Source organism: Nothoprocta perdicaria, unplaced genomic scaffold (assembly GCF_003342845.1).
Source record: "Nothoprocta perdicaria isolate Ctin4 unplaced genomic scaffold, notPer1 scaffold_76, whole genome shotgun sequence".
Taxonomy (NCBI): Eukaryota; Metazoa; Chordata; class Aves; order Tinamiformes; family Tinamidae; genus Nothoprocta; species Nothoprocta perdicaria.
The window spans coordinates 1447240-1464063 of NW_020456043.1; the positions used below are offsets into that span (position 1 = coordinate 1447240).

Here is a 16824-nt window from a genome sequence, read left to right on the forward strand (position 1 = left end):
TTTATGCCATCTTTGAGTTTCACTTTCATGTTATGATCCTTTTAAAGCATAAAACCCTTGAAATTTTGCAATCTTCATTTTCCCCCACTTCGCATAACTTCTTAAGTGTTTATGGAGGCTCTTTTGAAGTTAACATCTGGGCTTTTCTGTCATTAACCACAGCCACGTTTTACGGTATTAACCTGTGCTGCTCCTTCTGGTTGTGCTGTGAGGGGATAGCGCTGCTTAGGCACAATATAAATAGAGAGATGTTTTCACAGGCAAGAGCATCTTTTCTTGCAAAACGGATTTGAAGCCCAATGCTAAGTCCCTGCCAAATGAAAATGAAGAACACAATGATTCATCATCAAAAAAAAAAGCCCCTTTCTGTATCAGTTGCTAACAGTGGCCATTTCCAGAGCCATTCAAGTAATTGAATATGGATAATGGGCAATTACTGGATTGTTTGTCTAGATTTTGATTTTTTTCCCTCCCTGTGGTATCTATAAACAGAGTTGGTCACTGCAGGCTGGAAGTAAACAGACTTGCTGCTGAAATGTTGTAGCAATGTTTGTTCTCGTGGTGATTCAGAAACCACGTAGCCTGGTTTCAGCRTTGTTGAAAAGCTGTCCTGTGTGTTTCGTTCCTCCAAGATACGCAGGTATGTTAAGCAAAACTCAAGATGAAAAAAGCTGGAAAAAAATGCCCTTGTGAACRCTCTTGGGGGAGCTAAAACAGCCTCTTTTTCACTTGTTTGGAGCATGAGGAGAAATCAGTGGAAGAGAAACGTTCCAATGCAGACACGAGCCGATCTGTGACAGTGAGAGGTGCAGGTGGGAACTGGCTCCACACAGCCAAGGGCCTTAAAATAAATAATATTGGCCTCTTGTTTCAGAGCGGCACTTCTGTGCRATAGATTTGCTCTGCTGCCTCCCTCTGTGGAACAGCCTAAGAGCAGTTTTATGACCTGTGAATCCCTGACGTTTGACAAGGAAGCCCTTCCCAAACTTCCTGCCCTGGAGAAATTCCCTGGGAGCAGTTGCCTGTGGCTGAGGGACTGAATCATTTCCCACCCACCCCACCAGYGACTCCAGGGCCTGGCAGATGAATGAACGGGACGATCTTTATTTGCAGGGTGACATCACTTCCATTCCTGAACTTGCTGACTACATTAAAGTGTTCAAGTAAGTACTGATGGGAAGAGGTGCGCGTGAAACGGGTAAGGACAATGAATAATTGATAGGAATAGCACTTAATGTCCATTCAGGATGTCAGGATTTCGCTGCCCACCGCCACATCAGCGTGTGCTACAGCCTAGCACAGCCCAGCCTATCTCGACACTCTCGGTATTAAAAGATTTTACTTCTTCACCCAGCGTTTGGCACAGTCAATGAATATATAACACTAGGGAAAACACTCCAGAACATCTCAGTGGATCCTGCCCTGCAGTTTGTTGGTTCTCCAGATATCAAGGCCGGGGTGTTTTCCCGGTATTCCCACCCTGGGCACGTGGTTCATGCACATTCCCTTCTTCCCTGGCCACTAGCACATGCTGAGGTGTTGCCGTAACACAGATAAATTAGTGAAACTATCCTAAAATTAGGGGTGCATCTCACAGCTAGAAAAACCTCTCACAAGCTTTATTCCGAAGGAGGCAAATGAATGATGAGTAACAGGGTTATTAAATCCAGGTCTAACTGTTCTCACCAAAAGAAACGGGTTTAAGTAGACTGTCCTGCTCTTCCATCACACTTAGGATTTTTCTTTCTAATTTCTTTTTAACTTGGATGATGGTGCATGGAAAGTGGGAGCAGCAGCATCTGGACTTGGACTAATAATTTGGCAGTCGCCACTGTCCTTTTGCAGTTCAGGGCCTGCTGCATTAGGGTTATGATGAAAGTTCTGGAAACTGTAAATAAACCTCAATGAGATTTCACAGAAAGGTATAGGAACAGAAGAAAAGCAGCGCCAGCAAAATAGCTCTGTAACGAGCCTTTATTTTATAATTGTTTGGTTCTGGAGCCAGAACCTGCTCCTTGTGTTCTGAAAAATTCTTCCTCCATCTCGTAATGTGTATTAATAAGGTTAGTGCTACCCGGAGAGTCAGGCTGGGCTCGTGCTCTGTTTTAGTTGCTGCTCTGAAGATCCAGGGCTGGAGTCTGTGCCAGGCATCGAGCGAGTGGTTTGCCCCTATAAAAAAACAAAAACACGGCCAAACAAAAAGGCTCCTYGCCTTTGATGTGCTTTATTTGACAATAAAATGAGGCGCAATCGGGAAGCTAATTGCTCACAAAGTGGAGAGGCGCTTGCTGCCGGAGGCGGATGCAGCGGAGGTGCCGCTCGCGCCGCTTCCCTGCTCCCRCCCCGTGTTGTGCGGAGCCTTCCTGGACACCCCAGCTGGGGTTTGGATAAACCCGGAACAGGATCCCTTAAAATCCACGGTTCTTGGCTGTAGCTCGGCCTCTCCTCGCCTTGCTGCAACCGGCCGGTTTTATTCCCAGCTTAAGTTCTGCATCTGCTTCMYTTTAAGTAGCCAGCAGCTTCCAGCCACGTTTGCTGCAATCCTCAGCTTGAGTATGGGGGCGGGGGGCTAAATTCTGGGGATTTTTTTATCCTTTTTTTCTATTACCTGAACCATAGTGGGAAGCCAGGTCCTTGCAAGCTGCTGACAACAGCCTCAGCTCTCTTCACTCCATCAAGAGGCAAAGTTTGGTACTGGGATTGGCTCCTCCAGGCTCTACTTCCTTGCCAGAATCACAGTGTAAAAGGCGGTTTGGGATGTGGCCTCCTGCATTTTTCCATCCATTTCCATTATTTTTTTTGCACTTAATCGTAGCCCCGCCAGCAACTTAAAGGAGCCCCACAGAGCTCCGGGCAGTAGCTGTGGAGCAAAGTGTAGAAGCAAAAGTGGAAAAACCTGCATGTATAACACATAAACCTGGCTGGAGGTTGAACACTTTGATGGCAATAGCTTGGGAAGGAAAATTGCGGGTATAAACTCAACAGCCGCCTCTCCAAGAGAGCCCGTTCTTCGGGATGAGCTAAAACAGGGAGAGCAGAAGAACCCCCAGAACCCAAATGCTGCTCAGCATCCTCCAGGCCCCCAGGTCTGCCATCTCGGGGTGTTTCAGGCTCCTGTCACCGGTGCCTGGGACGTGCTCTGCTCATGAGCGGAGTGAGAAGCCTCCAAAGACAGGATTTGGGTGAGGATTAGAAATTGGGGGTTTAAGAAGCTCCGAACCGCGCGGCTCCGAGGCCGGGCGCTCATCGGAGGCAGCGTTTTGCACGGGAAGGAGCTGAACCTGTTCTGAGGTGAAGGCGTTTGGAAAGAAGCCAGCACGTGCCCTCGCGCGGGTCCTTGACAGGCAGCTCCTTTACACCCACTGTTTATACAGACTGTTTGCTTTCAGAGCCGGAACAAATTGGCTGCAGTCTGAAGTGACAGGTGAAGAAGGAAGATTTCTGGTGGCTCATGAAAATGTCTCTTTTTATGGCATAGTTCTCCAGTCTCCCCTTGCCCCCTGCCTCAATGGGACCTTTAATGGGACCCGTGTCCACCCAGGGCACTCGGGCCTGGAGATCCCAAACTTTAATGAGAGCTCAGCTTCTTGACCTGGCATCGCTGCAGCAAAGGGCCGAGCCCGGGAGATGCCAAAGGGTTGTTGGGCTCCCAGGCAAGGGCTCCCCTTGCTCTGTGGTTGCTAATGCTGGGGTTTCCAAAGCCAAACTCATTTCCCAATGCAGCATCTCCAGCTGAGGGCACAGCAGCTCGGTTTGGGAGTCCAGCTACCTCCCAGATTTAAACCAACCCCTCAAACCAAGCCCTGCCAGCCAGGGAACTGCAGCTCTCGTGTGGTAACCGTCATCTTCATYATCTTGTCTGGCAGGCCCAAGAAGCTGACGCTGAAGGGCTACAAGCCCTACTGGTGCACCTTCAAGGATACCTCCATCTCCTGCTATAAAAGCAAGGAAGAATCCAACGGGACTCCTGCACACCAGATGAATTTAAGAGGTAAGCAGGAGCTGAGCGCTGAGGGATTTTATCCCAGTTAAGAGCCTGCTGCTCCTGTGTTGTGTTTTTTCCACTGATTTAGCTTCTTGGCGCTGTAGGAGCCCTCCTAGGGTTGAATGTCAGTGTTTAGAGGAAAAGGGAAGATGGTGACTGGGGGTAGAAGCGTGGGGTGCAGTCCTGCTTCTAGGAAGGGCGCCTGGCCTGTACGGGATGGAAATGCCCTGCAAAGCCAATGGAAAATGCCAATGAAAAGTGCCAATGGAAAACTCCCCTGCAGCAGTTACTCCGAGGGCTTGTGGCAAAGCCCAGGACGAGGGTTTGACAGTTCCTGCTGCTCGTGCCCTGTCGGAGCCCTGCACGGAGCGTTCCACATTCCCGGGCTGCTGCCCTTTCTCATGTCAGGCGAAACATTCCTGCTCCGAGAGCCCTTCATTTCCCCTAGCGCGGAGGCAAGAGCGGACGCGGTGCCAAGTGAGCTCAGCCGGCAGCGCAGCCGGAGTCGCCGCCGATGCCTTTTTGGGAGCTCTTGGTGYATCCRCGGCTCGGGATGGAGCTTGGGAAGCGGCTCGGGATGGAGCTTGGGAAGCGGCTCGGGGCGGCGCTGGAGCGGAGCCGGGGCCCACAGGGGGCTGCACACCCTGCTCAGCACCGCGGCTCCTCGTCCCGCGCGCCCCACCGCCAGGGAGAATCAGGAAGCTGTTCAGGATGCGGGAGCACAGCTGCTTCCATCACATCTTTGCCCCCTTTTTCCTTTCCCTTGGGGAAGGAGATGTCCATAGTGTTTTTCCTCCCCATCCTCAAGCACTTGTCCAATGGGGTGCAAGACCTTTACAGCAGCGAGCTGCTGCTGGACTCCGTTGTTGGAGCACTTGCTTTTTCCCTCYACTTCCTTTTTAAAGTCTGCATCTTTACACACGTGTCAAACATTGGCTCCCTCGTTGCAGGATGTGAAGTTACCCCTGATGTGAATATCTCCGGTCAGAAGTTTAACATCAAACTGCTGATCCCGGTGGCAGAGGGAATGAACGAGATCTGGCTTCGCTGCGATAACGTGAGTTGATGCCGCTTCACCCCGTTACCTTGGGCACTTGGATGTGCTCTGCAGCCAAAACTCATTTCAAAACAAGAACTAAAAGGCACTCGCATGTGAAAGCCCCAGTGTCAGCGCTCAGACTTGCGCACGGGCAGCGTGTGAGCCCAGGTGTCCGTCACCTCCTCTGCCTTGGCCTCTCCCCATGGTTTATCCTCCCTCACGTCCATGTCTCCATCTGCCCTCCGTTGCACTGGGGCTGGAGGAGGTGCCGCGGGGGCAACGAGTCCGTGTGGGTCTGTGACAGGTCCGTGATGGGTCTGTGACAGATCTGTGTGGGTCTGTGACAGGTCCATGTGGGTCCGTGATGGATCTGTGCGGGCCCATGCAGGTTCATGACCAGTCCGTGACTGGTCTGTCCGGGTCTGTGACGGATTCGTGCGGGTCCATGTGGGTCTGTGCGGGTCTGTGACAGGTCTGTGCGAGTCCATGATGGGTCCATGCAGGTCTGTGATGGATCTCTATGGGTCCGTGATGGAACTGTGCGGGTCTGTGACAGGTCCATGTGAGTCTGTGCAGGTCCGTGATGGATCCATACAGGTCCGTGACAGGTCCGCGATGGATCCATGCGGGTCTGCAATGGGTCCRTGTGGGTCCATGCAGATCCATGATGAGTCTGTGCTGTTGTGGGCTGCAGGAGAGGCAATACGCCAACTGGATGGCCGCGTGCCGGCTCGCCTCCAAGGGCAAGACCATGGCCGACAGCTCCTACAGCCTGGAGGTGCAGAACATCCTGTCCTTCCTCAAGATGCAGCACCTGAACCCGGACCCGCAGCTCATCCCCGAGCAGATCACCACTGACATCAACCCCGAGTGCCTGGTTTCGCCCCGCTACCTGAAGAAGTACAAGAACAAGCAGGTCGGTGCTCGCGGCCCCGCGGGCCCCGAGCCGCCCTGTCCCGCAGGAGCCCCCATTCCCTCCCGGCTCTTCCATGGGTTGTGTCCTGGACGGGACACTCAGGGCTGCTGAAACGAAACGCGGACTCTTGTCTGTGGTTCTGATCCAGCAGCTTTGGGGACAACCAGACTCAATTCTACATTATAGGCTAAGTGCTCAGGAAGAGTCCAGGCAGYGGGGCCCAGTTAGATAAACTACCTTTTGGGAGCTCTTTTCCCTCGCTCCTGCTGCTCAAATCTCACAGCGTGTGGTGACGAGATGCAGTCAGTCCTCAGCACGGGGGTTAAAACCTCTGGTTTGCGCAGGCTTCACACGCRAATCCTCAGGCCCGGAGCAGCTGCCGGCGCTGCCTTCCCTCGGCTCTGACACGTTTCGCCTGTTTCTCTCTTCGCTCTTGCACTGCTTCGAAAGGCCGGTCCTCGAGAACGCGGCTTCATTTGGGATTGCCGAATTCCTGCTTGAATCCCCCCTCTCTCGGCGCAGCGYGTGACAGAGCCGCTCTGTGAACTGCCTGGCCTGCCGAAAGGCCTCGGGCTGGGGCACAGCAGCAGCCCGAGGGGCTGCGCGGGGCCTTGCCGTGCCTCGGGCACCAAGCCGCCCACGAGCAGCACTGGGGCCRCCGCGATGCCTCCGAACCTGGAACGCAGCTGCGGCTCTGAGAGGCAGGAAAAGCAGAGCTTTTTATTGGCACCGTGCGACCATTTCCTGGCAGCGCCGTTCGGTTTTATACAGCCCTTGTTATTCTTCTGAATAAGCCYTTATATCCACTTGGATGGAGGGGAGACTACATAAATACCCAGGTTTAACCTACAGAAAGCCTTCCAGGCTCCACTGTAATATGGAGGCACCTGGAAAAATATTAGTGTGGAGACTGGTGTGTGCTGCATCCGAGGCCATGGATGGAACCGTGGACACGGACGCTTCCCAGCAGCGCCCAAAATGGGGGAGTCGGGAGGGAGCGGGAATGCCAGGAATGCAGGCCGGAGGAGGAGGAGGAGGAGGAGGAAGAGACCTCACATCCCAGCAGTGATGCCCGTGAGCGGCCCTGCGCACCGAGGCTGCTGCTGCGTTTGGGTGAGCACCTTCCTCCTCCTCCCGCCGCCACGCTGCGAACTGAACCATTTACTAGGGTTTTTTTGAAGTATTTTTCAATATTTAGGTGTATRTATTTTTTTCTCTACATTGTCATTGCAGGAGGATAGGGCTGCAAGGTGTATTTTGGGATGTGCCAAGGCATAAAGTGAAAAAAAAAAAAAGAAAAAAAGAAAAGGATAAAAACAGGATTCCCATTCCAAGAYTGGCAGAAATAGGGGAAGGGGCTGAGAACAGGCCCCCCAGTTCCGCAGTTGCCCCCTTCCCTTTGGGCCCTGGTGGGATCAAAGCCATCTTTACCAGAATTCAGCCCCACAGACCAGATCTGTGCCCGCTCGCGCCCTCTTCATGCTTGCGTCCGCTCTGGCTGCTTTTCCACCTGAGAAATTGTGCATGRTTTTTGCTTGACCTTTGGTTTGCAGATAATTTACACTTTTTCTTTGCTTTGTTGCCATATTTCTGATTGCTTTTTTTTTTTTTTTCTTCCTTTCTGCCTCYTTTTCTTTCTTTTGCGCATTGCCATCTACAGCCAGGCTATGTAAGAGACTTGGTAAGTGACAGCAACAATCCAAAGTAAGATWAAAAAAAATAACCTAAAAGTTGTAACTTAAAATAGACTAGAACACCTTTGTTTCTGAAAGTAGTAATTGAAGAGTATGAAAAGAGTAAAACCACCCTGAGAAACCCAGGCCCCCGTTGTTCTTCCTATTGCTGCACAATGATTCCTGCTGCACAATATTCCTGCTGCACAATGATTCCTGCTGCARTCCCCCTCGGGCTCTTATAGCACAAATTTACCCCTGGTGAATGAAGTAGAGCAGCCTGAACCGCCTATGCTGTCAGGTCTGTGTTTGCTTTGACACGTGCAGGGGTGCCCAGCAAAAGCAGCTCCGTGTCGCTGCTCTGTCTGTGTGCCCGGTGCGAACGGAGCCGCGGGTCCCGAATGGAGCCGCGGGTCCCGAACGGAGCCGCGGGTCCCGAACGGAGCCGCGGGTCCCGAATGGAGCCGCGGGTCCCGAACGGAGCCGCGGGTCCCGTGCGGCGCCGCTGGCCCTGCGCACTCCCCGGGAGCTCCCTGAGCGGCTGCGCTGCCTAAAGGCGCCGTGTCCCGCACGCAGATCACGGCGCGGATCCTGGAGGCGCACCAGAACGTGGCGCAGATGAGCCTCATCGAAGCCAAGATGCGGTTCATCCAGGCCTGGCAGTCGCTGCCGGAATTCGGCATCACGCATTTCATTGCAAGGTCGGTGGCTCTGCTAACCACAACGGGCGGTGTTTCATGAGTAAATAGAGTGTGTTGGTTATTGTGAGTTTTCCGGAGGTGGCTGTAATTAGGGATCACGTATTTGGATTAAACCTCCTGTGTGTGACTTGTCAGAACAGCACAAACCTGCCACTTCAGGCAGAGAAGACTTCCACACAGAGTTAGCAAATGCGAATGCAAAACACATCCAGTGACCTGTCTTTAGCCCCAGGATAACAAGTTGCATTGGAACTGATATTAAGAGTGTTAATCACCTTGTATCATGTTTTATAAGTTAATTCGGTTGCTGAATGTAAAATATTTTGACCTCCGTCCAAGGCCTGCTTTGTTAATGCCCGTATTTAGGTTCCAGGGAGGCAAGAAGGAGGAGCTGATCGGAATCGCCTACAACCGGCTGATCCGCATGGACGCGAGCACGGGCGACGCCGTCAAGACGTGGCGCTTCAGCAACATGAAGCAGTGGAACGTCAACTGGGAGATCAAAATGGTGAGCGGGCAACCGCCACGAGAGCGGCGGCCGCAGGTCTGCCCTGCGCTCTGCTCCCGGGCCCTTCCCCCAGTTCTGCTGCATCACAGAGAAACTGCTCTTGTTTCACCAGCTGTCTTGGTTTTAAGCTGRCTTTGGGAAGTCAGCTTTTTTAAAAGGCAGCTTAGCAAAATCAGCTTAAGAACAAGACTATTTTTTGTTGCAGTTTTCTAAAGCAGGCTGAGAGTTGGGGCTGTTCAGCCTGGAGAGGAGAAGGCTGAGGGGGGACCTGAGCAGTGTCTGTAAATACCTCAAGGGAGGCAGTGAGGAGGAGGGGGCGGCCTCTTTGCAGTGGTGGCCAGCGATAGGACTAGAGAAAACGGCCACAAACTGAGGCACCAAAAGTTCCACAGGAACTTAAGGAAAAAATTCTTGRCAGTGAGGGTGCCCAAGCCCTGGCCCAGGCTGCCCAGAGAGGCTGGGGAGGCTCCTGCTCTGGAGATCTTCCCAACCCACCTGGATGCAGCCTGTGCCCCGTGCTCTGGGTGACCCTGCGTGTGCAGGGGGTTGGACTAGATCATCTCCAGAGGTCCCTTCCAACCTTAAGGAGTCTATGATTCTATGATGAAGCAGATCCTATTCTGGTTTTCAAAGGCAGTTTCATTTGTACAGGGAGGCTGATTCAAAAGCCTTCAGACTGGGTTGGTTTTAACTACTGCAAGGCCCAAGGATGGTGGTGAAATCTCTGCGGTGCCCATGCCCTGTTGGAGCAGGCAGGCCGATGGCACGGGCCAAATAACCCCAGGTTGTTAGTTGTAATAAAGCTTTTACCTCTTCTTCTGGAGGTAGCTCTAGGATGACATTCTTCTGCATCAAGATAAAATAATTTCTGCTCCGCCACCTTCTGTCCTCCTCAAAGGTCTAGCAGCGCTTGTCTAAACTTCTGCTGGAGTTCAGTTTGAGCCTGAAAAAAGAAACAAATGGAGTTTTTCTTTACCTGAGCCACATAGATAGATGCTTAATGCATCACAGGGTTTTTCCAGTCCATATGAACACCCCAGAAAGGCAGGCAAAAATGAAAAATCAAACTTTTGTTAAAATTCAGACCTGACCCAATTCTTACCGACGGTACAAATGGACTTTGTCTTTCCACATGAAAATTCCTGTGCTTTGCAGCACAGCTCAGACTTTATGTAAGTACCAGGAATTGGTACCAGGCTCCAAGCTGGGCTTTTACCCCACTGTTGAGACCAGATGCAGCCCCTGTCGTGGTCCTTCTCAGTGCCAGATGTGAGGGAAATCCCCGGGCACTGCAGTGGTMCTTGCAGGCTGTTCTCACACGTGTGAGGCTTGGTAAGACCTGCTAGCCAAACTGCTCAACCCCCTTGGCCTCAGAGCGTTGGTTTTGACCCGTTCTGCAAGCCCCGCTATCCCAAGTTCTCCATTTGTATACTTGGGAATTCCTCAGCTTCCCAGGCTGCAGAGCTGCAGAGCTCAGTGCTGGGGTAGGGACAAAGTAACAGGCRTCAAGAAATGGATTCTTTAGTCGTTGCATAAGGAATTCTCCCTGTCCAAATAAAGAAACCAAGCTCCACTGCAAAACCTCATCCGACAAAACCAGAACATACTGGGAAAACCGGACACCTGGAAGCCGGTCCCAGCCCTCCACAACTCCCTGTCCAGTCCCCAGTCCTTTTGAAGCAAAGGAAATACAGACTGCTGGCAAGGGAGAGGTGCAGACACAGGGCTGCAGTTACCGAGGCCTGGGGGAATTGTTCCTCCCTCCCCAGCAATAAAAGATATTTCTGTCCCTAAACGTTTCAGCAACCTGTGCCGGGATGCCCACGGCTGCGTCCTGTTCAGACAGCACAAAGGGTGTCTTCTTCCATAGCGAAGAGGAGGGTGGCAGGGAGGAAGAGCGTGAGCCGCTGTCACTTGTTCTGCGGGCGCTGCGGAGCCTGAGCTGGTGTCTTTGCTCTCCAGGTGACTGTGGAGTTTGCGGACGACGTCCGGGTGTCCTTCATTTGCACGGAGGTGGATTGCAAGGTGGTCCACGAGTTCATCGGCGGCTACATCTTCCTGTCGACACGAGCCAAGGATCAGAACGAGAGCCTGGATGAGGAGATGTTCTACAAACTGACCAGTGGTTGGGTGTGAGTCCGCGTMCTGTAAACGGAGAGGAAACCCCAGGGCCATATTAATATTTAACTTTAAAAAGCTGTTATTTGAAATATGCTGCTTAATAAAGTAAGCTTGAAATGTATCTTTTTTTATCATGAAAATTTTTGCATTACCAGACCAGTTAATCTGTGTGCACTAATGAGCACTTCTGTTAATTTGCTATAACGAGACAGTATCTGGGCCAGGTAGTTCTGCCTGTCGCCTTCAGATACAAACTRCAATGGGCAGATCAGCATAAGATGTGACTGACCTAAAATAGCCAAATTTCCAAGAGAACTCAAAGCCATCTTCTTTAAAAGCCATCCAGGGCTTAAGCTATATGAAGTCTATTTATCATGTTTAGTGCATGAGTGGTTTATTGCCTTTTGTGTTGTTTTTATTCTGTAAATTTGACCTCCTGTTTTGAAGTTGTCCCCCCMCTTTAGTAGCATTTTGATCTTTATTTCACACTACATGCACCAGGACTGCTGCAGGTGCCTGACATTACTTTGAAGATAGTTGCGTGTGGCCTTGAAAACGACCCTCTGATAGGCTGTCTGTTATAGCTTGGTTTGTTTGTTACCTTTCCTTTTGATAATCATTTATATTGTCCTTTTTKTTTGTTTGTTTTTAATTTTTACACCATATTGTATTATGACACTTTTAGTATTCACCAGCATAGTCACCGTTCTGCCTACGATATGCAAACATTTTTCATTTCAATATGAAGTAAAGGTCTATGAAGTATAGGTTTTGTGTAACTAATGTAAAAACACAAATTTTATAAAATTGTACAGTTTTTTTTAACTAGTCTCACAAGCCAGCTAAAATATTGCATAGATCTGGTGTATCAGCATTAACGATAGTAYGCTTGTAAGGGAGCCACCTGAAAAGCAACCCCCCCCTCATTTCAGCCTCGGATGTTTTTATCTAAGTTAAGTTTGACTTGAGAGCTCTGCCACGACACCCTCAGCGAGCGCTCCCCGGGGCCGGGACCTCCCCGGCCACGGCACCGGCGCAGAGGCAACGCGGTAGGGGAGGGACCTTCTGCCCCCCAGTAATGAGCAGTGTTGCGTTCCGGTAGYCTGCGGTTTCAAGACTATGTATAAATGCATTTTATTTTAAATAAAAGTAAAATCTTTTATTTAATGCGCAGTTTCCACTGCTGGTTCTTGTGCTCAGACATGCTGGAGCAGAGTSCTGCGCAGCTGCTGCTCTTCTGGGTGGTGGCCAGTGCCAGGACAAGGGGCAGTGGGGACAAGGTGAAGCCCAGGCAGCTCCGTGYGGCCGTGAGGAAGAACTTGTTTGGTGTGAGGGTGCCCGAGCCCTGGCCCAGGCTGCCCRGGGAGGCTGCGGAGGCTCCTGCTCTGCAGATCTTCCCAAGGCGCCKGGATGCGCCCGGGTACCCCGTGCTCTGCAACGGGGTCCCTTCCAACCTCGGCCATTCTGGGGTTCTGTGGAAAAACCACCTCCTTCCCTGATCAGTTTGTAACCATTTAATTGTTCGCTAAACCCTCCCCTTCCCTGCAGGTCTGTGTTTCCCATCCTCGTCCTTCTCCCCTCCCGGGCTCCCCTGTACCCCATCACATCCCAACTGAACAAGCCCCACGTCTCACTCTGCTCCTGCTCCCTTTGATGCGGAGGGAGCCAGGCCACCAGAACCCGCTTTGGGGTCAGCCTGAACGCGTCCTCACAGGTCCCTGCACCTGACACTGCTCATGTGGCTGCCCCTCCCCAACACCTCCTGATCTGGTACCTTGTTGGCTGATTTTTGAGGCCTCATGAGGAGAAAATTTCCCAAAGTTTTGGAAAAGAGATCCCCCCMCACACAGATTTTCCACAAACGCTACCCCTGAGACTGCAGTGCAAGCACAACCTATATTAGCCACAAGAGAACCCCCTGCTAATCGCAGCGTGTCAGCTCACAAAGGTGCTCTGCTCTCCGCAGCCTGGTCTCCCACGGGGAATCGTCCTGCCCTCTGCTCAGCGCTGCGAGACCCCTGCAAAAGATAAGTAAATCCAWGGGGTTCATCCCATGGAATGCAGGAGTGAAGGAATCTGCTCCTTCTGAAAATGTTTTTGGACTTTCAGTCAGAGTATTTGGATTTCCTGCCTGGAAAAGGGGGGGGTGTAAAACAAGTGGGTGACTCTGGGGCTGGACACTTGAGTGCCAGCGGTGATTCCGGCTGGGAATCGCCCTCATGTTTTTTTCAATTTCGCTTCCCCAAAACCTCCCCCATCACCTCGGGAAGTGGCCAGGGGTCGTGGGAAGGGATAAAAGCCGCTCGGGTATTCCTCCTATTCCTTAATCCTGGAGCAGAGCAACACCACTGCCAGCCCCGGCAAACAAATAATTCCTGAACGGGAAGCCGCTTGCAGCCAGATGCGGCAGACGGTGGGAATTCAGGGAGTTTCCCATAAATACATTGAAAAAGATAAAGTGCATGAACGACACGTGGTTGGTGCTCTTGCCCCGACCCCCTCTCGGCAGGTTGCCCCGTGCAGGGGGCAGGTTGCCCCGAGCCAGCAGCCGCCACTCTGCAGGTCTCCAAGGCCACGAGAATTTCTGGCACTGCCCATCCCAGATCCCACCTTCACTCCAGCCTGCTCGGCTGCCCGCTAGGAACAAGGAAAAATCCCCAAATATTTATTTTTTCCGCTGCTTTTCTACACTCCATGCATGAATCACAGTGTGGTCTGGGGTAACAGCACGGAGAGCGGCGATGGCGTTGGGTTCAGGTGGSGGTTCCTGCACAAAACTTGCTCCTGGGCCAGGGCAGGAGGGAGGAGATGACCTGAAGCTGCAGGACACACGTCTTCAGCCGCTGCAGAGACACCAGCCTCRGCCAGGGGTTCCTCCACAACAGCGTTTTCCAACACTTCCCTTCCCCCTGCAGTTAAATCTGCCTTGACTTCTCCGCTAAAGATGGGATAATCATTCCCAGCGCAGCAGCCCCATCCCAGATGGGTTTCTGCTTTCATGACTGCACCAACATTACCACAGGCTCCCAGGAAATACCAGTTCCCACATCCCAGGCGGCCACGTGCGCTGCTGCTCCAGCTTTTCCCTGCAGCTCCATGCAGCTCTAGGCTTGGGCATCCCTCAGGGAGACCCTTCCGTGTCTCCACGCTTTCCCGGCACACGGAGCCATTCCAGGCATTCCTTCCAAACACCTTGGACATTCCCACTCTTGCTCAGCTGCGAGGGGCTATAACCTTATCTAGGGGAGGTTAAAGAGAGCCGAAGAGAGCAGCCCCCGGGGCCAGCGAGCCCTGAGCACCCGTTTCCAAAGCAGAACGTCAACAGTTGCAGCGTGGGGAGGCTCYGGCCGTTCCTGGTGCATTGTGTCATAGGGCCAACGGAAAGCAGGGAGCTGCTTCTCTCCTCATGAAGCAGGGTGTGTTGCAGCCTAAGACACTTACATCAAGCAAGTGCATGGCTGCCTTCCCGCATCCGCATTTCCGAGCCTCGCAGCTGCCTTGTTCCCGTGCTCGTGACACGCAGCAGCTACACAGGGTAGCAATTCCCTGCCTTTTTTTTCTGATTTTTTCCCCTCCTTTGCAACAAAATCTGCCGCAGCRGAGCTGGCAGAGATGAGCACGTCCGTGCCACAAGTGGAAATGTATTATTTTACCTTTCCCCTTGCTGTCTAGCAACCAAATCCCGGCTCCGGAGGCCGCCGGGAGTCTCACCCGTTGGCTGCACGACCTTTAGAGCGGGGCTGGTGGCACCTGGGGCAGAGGCCAGAGCCCAGCAGGAGCCCCAGGCTGGGCGCCCGGGCCCCTTCCCAGCGAGGGCTCCCTGTGCAGCCGGTTCTGGTGTCCCCCGTGSGTTCAGGAGTCTCAGGAAAGGTGTCCCTCACAAGCAGCCTCATCCCAATGGGAGGTCACTGCTCTGCTGCAGTGCTCCAGGGCTGCTGACACCGATGCAGGTTGGAGGGACGTTCCGCCGGATGCATCTCCCGGGTGAGGAGGTCCCTGGCTGACCCTGACGGACACCAGGAGGATGCATCTGGATGAGCCTGGTCCAGAACTGGCCGCACGGAGCCTACAGGAGCCCTGCCGAGCGAGGAGAGCTGGGCTGACCCCCTGTGGCCATTCGCGCTCATACGGTGTTGTCTCAGCAATTGCAAAGTAGATCCTGCGTTTGAGCTTAGCGTCAGCCTTGTCTTGCCACAGAAGAAAAGGTTCCACGGAGGGAGTTCAGAGGAGCCACCTCCACATCCTTCACCCAGTGGCAACGCATCRACCCTCTCAAGTGCTTCATTTAAGCAGCCACAGCGGCGTTCTCCAGCCTCCTTCAATGCACGGGAGCAGGAAGCATTATTCATTTTCTAGCACTTTTTAGATCTTTCCAACCGCAGTCTTCTCTGCGGGCTCTGGGAGGCTGCCCTTGCAAGGAAGAGCTGGCAGGACTGGTCACCAAGGCAGCCTCCAGGCTCCGGGAGGGTGGCCGGAGTCATCTGCTCRCTCTGAGGCTGAGGAAGTGAAACAGAAAAAGAAATAATGTTGATTATTGTTGTGACAACAGAGCCTGATTCATGCTGAGGGAGAAACTGCARGGAGAAACATGGAAAATGCCTCAGGAGCACCTGTAATTACCCTGTTCTTGCCCTGGGAAATACACACGGCTTGACCTCAGGTATTCACACAGCAGAAACCTCAAAGCGATCCCTACAAGGTTTTGGGGGTTTTTTTAATTGAAAGGGAAAGAATAAAAAAAAATCCTCCACCTCCCACTCCACTCCTGGCGCTGCCACCGAACACGGCCCGTTACCCCTGAAGCGTAATGGTGCCTGCAGGACTAACGCGCCAGAGGCGGGGAGCATCAAAGYGGCTGATGCTTTTGTGGTGAAAGCTGCTGCCCCCTGCGATTCCTCGCCCAGAAAAGGAACCTTCGTGCAGCGCGTTCACCGGAGACATCCCGCTGCAGGGCCCCGCGGCCCTGCGGAGCCGGGATGAGAGGGCAGCAGCTCAACGTGGCCAACCAAGCAGCTCAAGGTGACCAAGCAGCAGCTCAACACAACCAAGCAGCTCAACACAACCAAGCAGCCCAACGTGGTCAACCAAGCAGGTCAACGTGGTCAACCAAGCAGGTCAACGTGGCCAAGCAGTAGGTCAACGTGGCCAACCAAGCAGCTCAACATGGCCAACCAGGCAGGTCAATGCGACCAAGTAGCAGCTCAACACGGCCAACCAAGTAGCAGCTCAACACGGCCAACCAAACAGGTCAATGTGACCAACCAAGCAGCTCGATGCAGCCAAGCAGCCTCCTTAGGGGCTCTTTAGGGCCAAACCCATGTGAAACCTGCACGGAAACAGACCTGGAGCGACCACATGGTGGAAACTGCCTAGAGACGTGTGGCTTCCACGTTGGCACCTATAGATGGTTGGTGACCCTCCTGTGGCCGAGGCTAGGGCTTTGTTTTATGCAGGAGGAAAGCCATGGGGCCTGTGAACACACATATCAAAATCTTTATGGAAAATACAGCCCAAGTAAAAAATGAATTAGCTAAAAAAGAAGACTGTAAAATAAACAAAGAAGCGGCAAGGGCAGATGAGAGAAGGCGGCGAGACAGGCAGAGGCCAGCGGTGGAAGCGAGGGGCTGCCACACACCTGGGCACGGGCAAGTTCACTGGAAGGCGGRTTGTGTGGGGAAACCCCATCCCCCGCAGGGATAGGCGCTGTCCCGGGAGCGGGAAGGGCTCTGCGGGCCGGGACGCGCCGCAGCCGCCCTCACCACGGGCACCGTCCCCTCCCAGCCCGCCGCTGCCGCGGCCGGTGTGGGGAAACAGCCCGCCTGGAAGGGGATATGGGGCGGAATGAGCCTCCCCGGCCGCAACCGGGCCCCGGAGCGGGAGG

At 53.0% G+C, this 16824-nt stretch overlaps 1 protein-coding gene across 1 annotated transcript in view; it reads left to right on the plus strand.

Annotated features, from left to right (window-relative positions):
* Positions 1-11930, plus strand: part of FERMT2 (fermitin family member 2) — a 56383-nt gene extending 44453 nt beyond the window's left edge. Inside the window, exons 9-16 of the mRNA XM_026051491.1 lie at positions 1114-1163; positions 3867-3991; positions 4936-5042; positions 5719-5940; positions 7601-7621; positions 8190-8314; positions 8681-8822; positions 10785-11930. Coding sequence (XP_025907276.1) covers positions 1114-1163; positions 3867-3991; positions 4936-5042; positions 5719-5940; positions 7601-7621; positions 8190-8314; positions 8681-8822; positions 10785-10958 — 966 coding nt within the window. The 3' untranslated portion in view covers positions 10959-11930. The remainder of the gene's footprint in view (positions 1-1113; positions 1164-3866; positions 3992-4935; positions 5043-5718; positions 5941-7600; positions 7622-8189; positions 8315-8680; positions 8823-10784) is intronic.
* The last annotated feature ends 4894 nt before the right edge of the window (positions 11931-16824 follow it).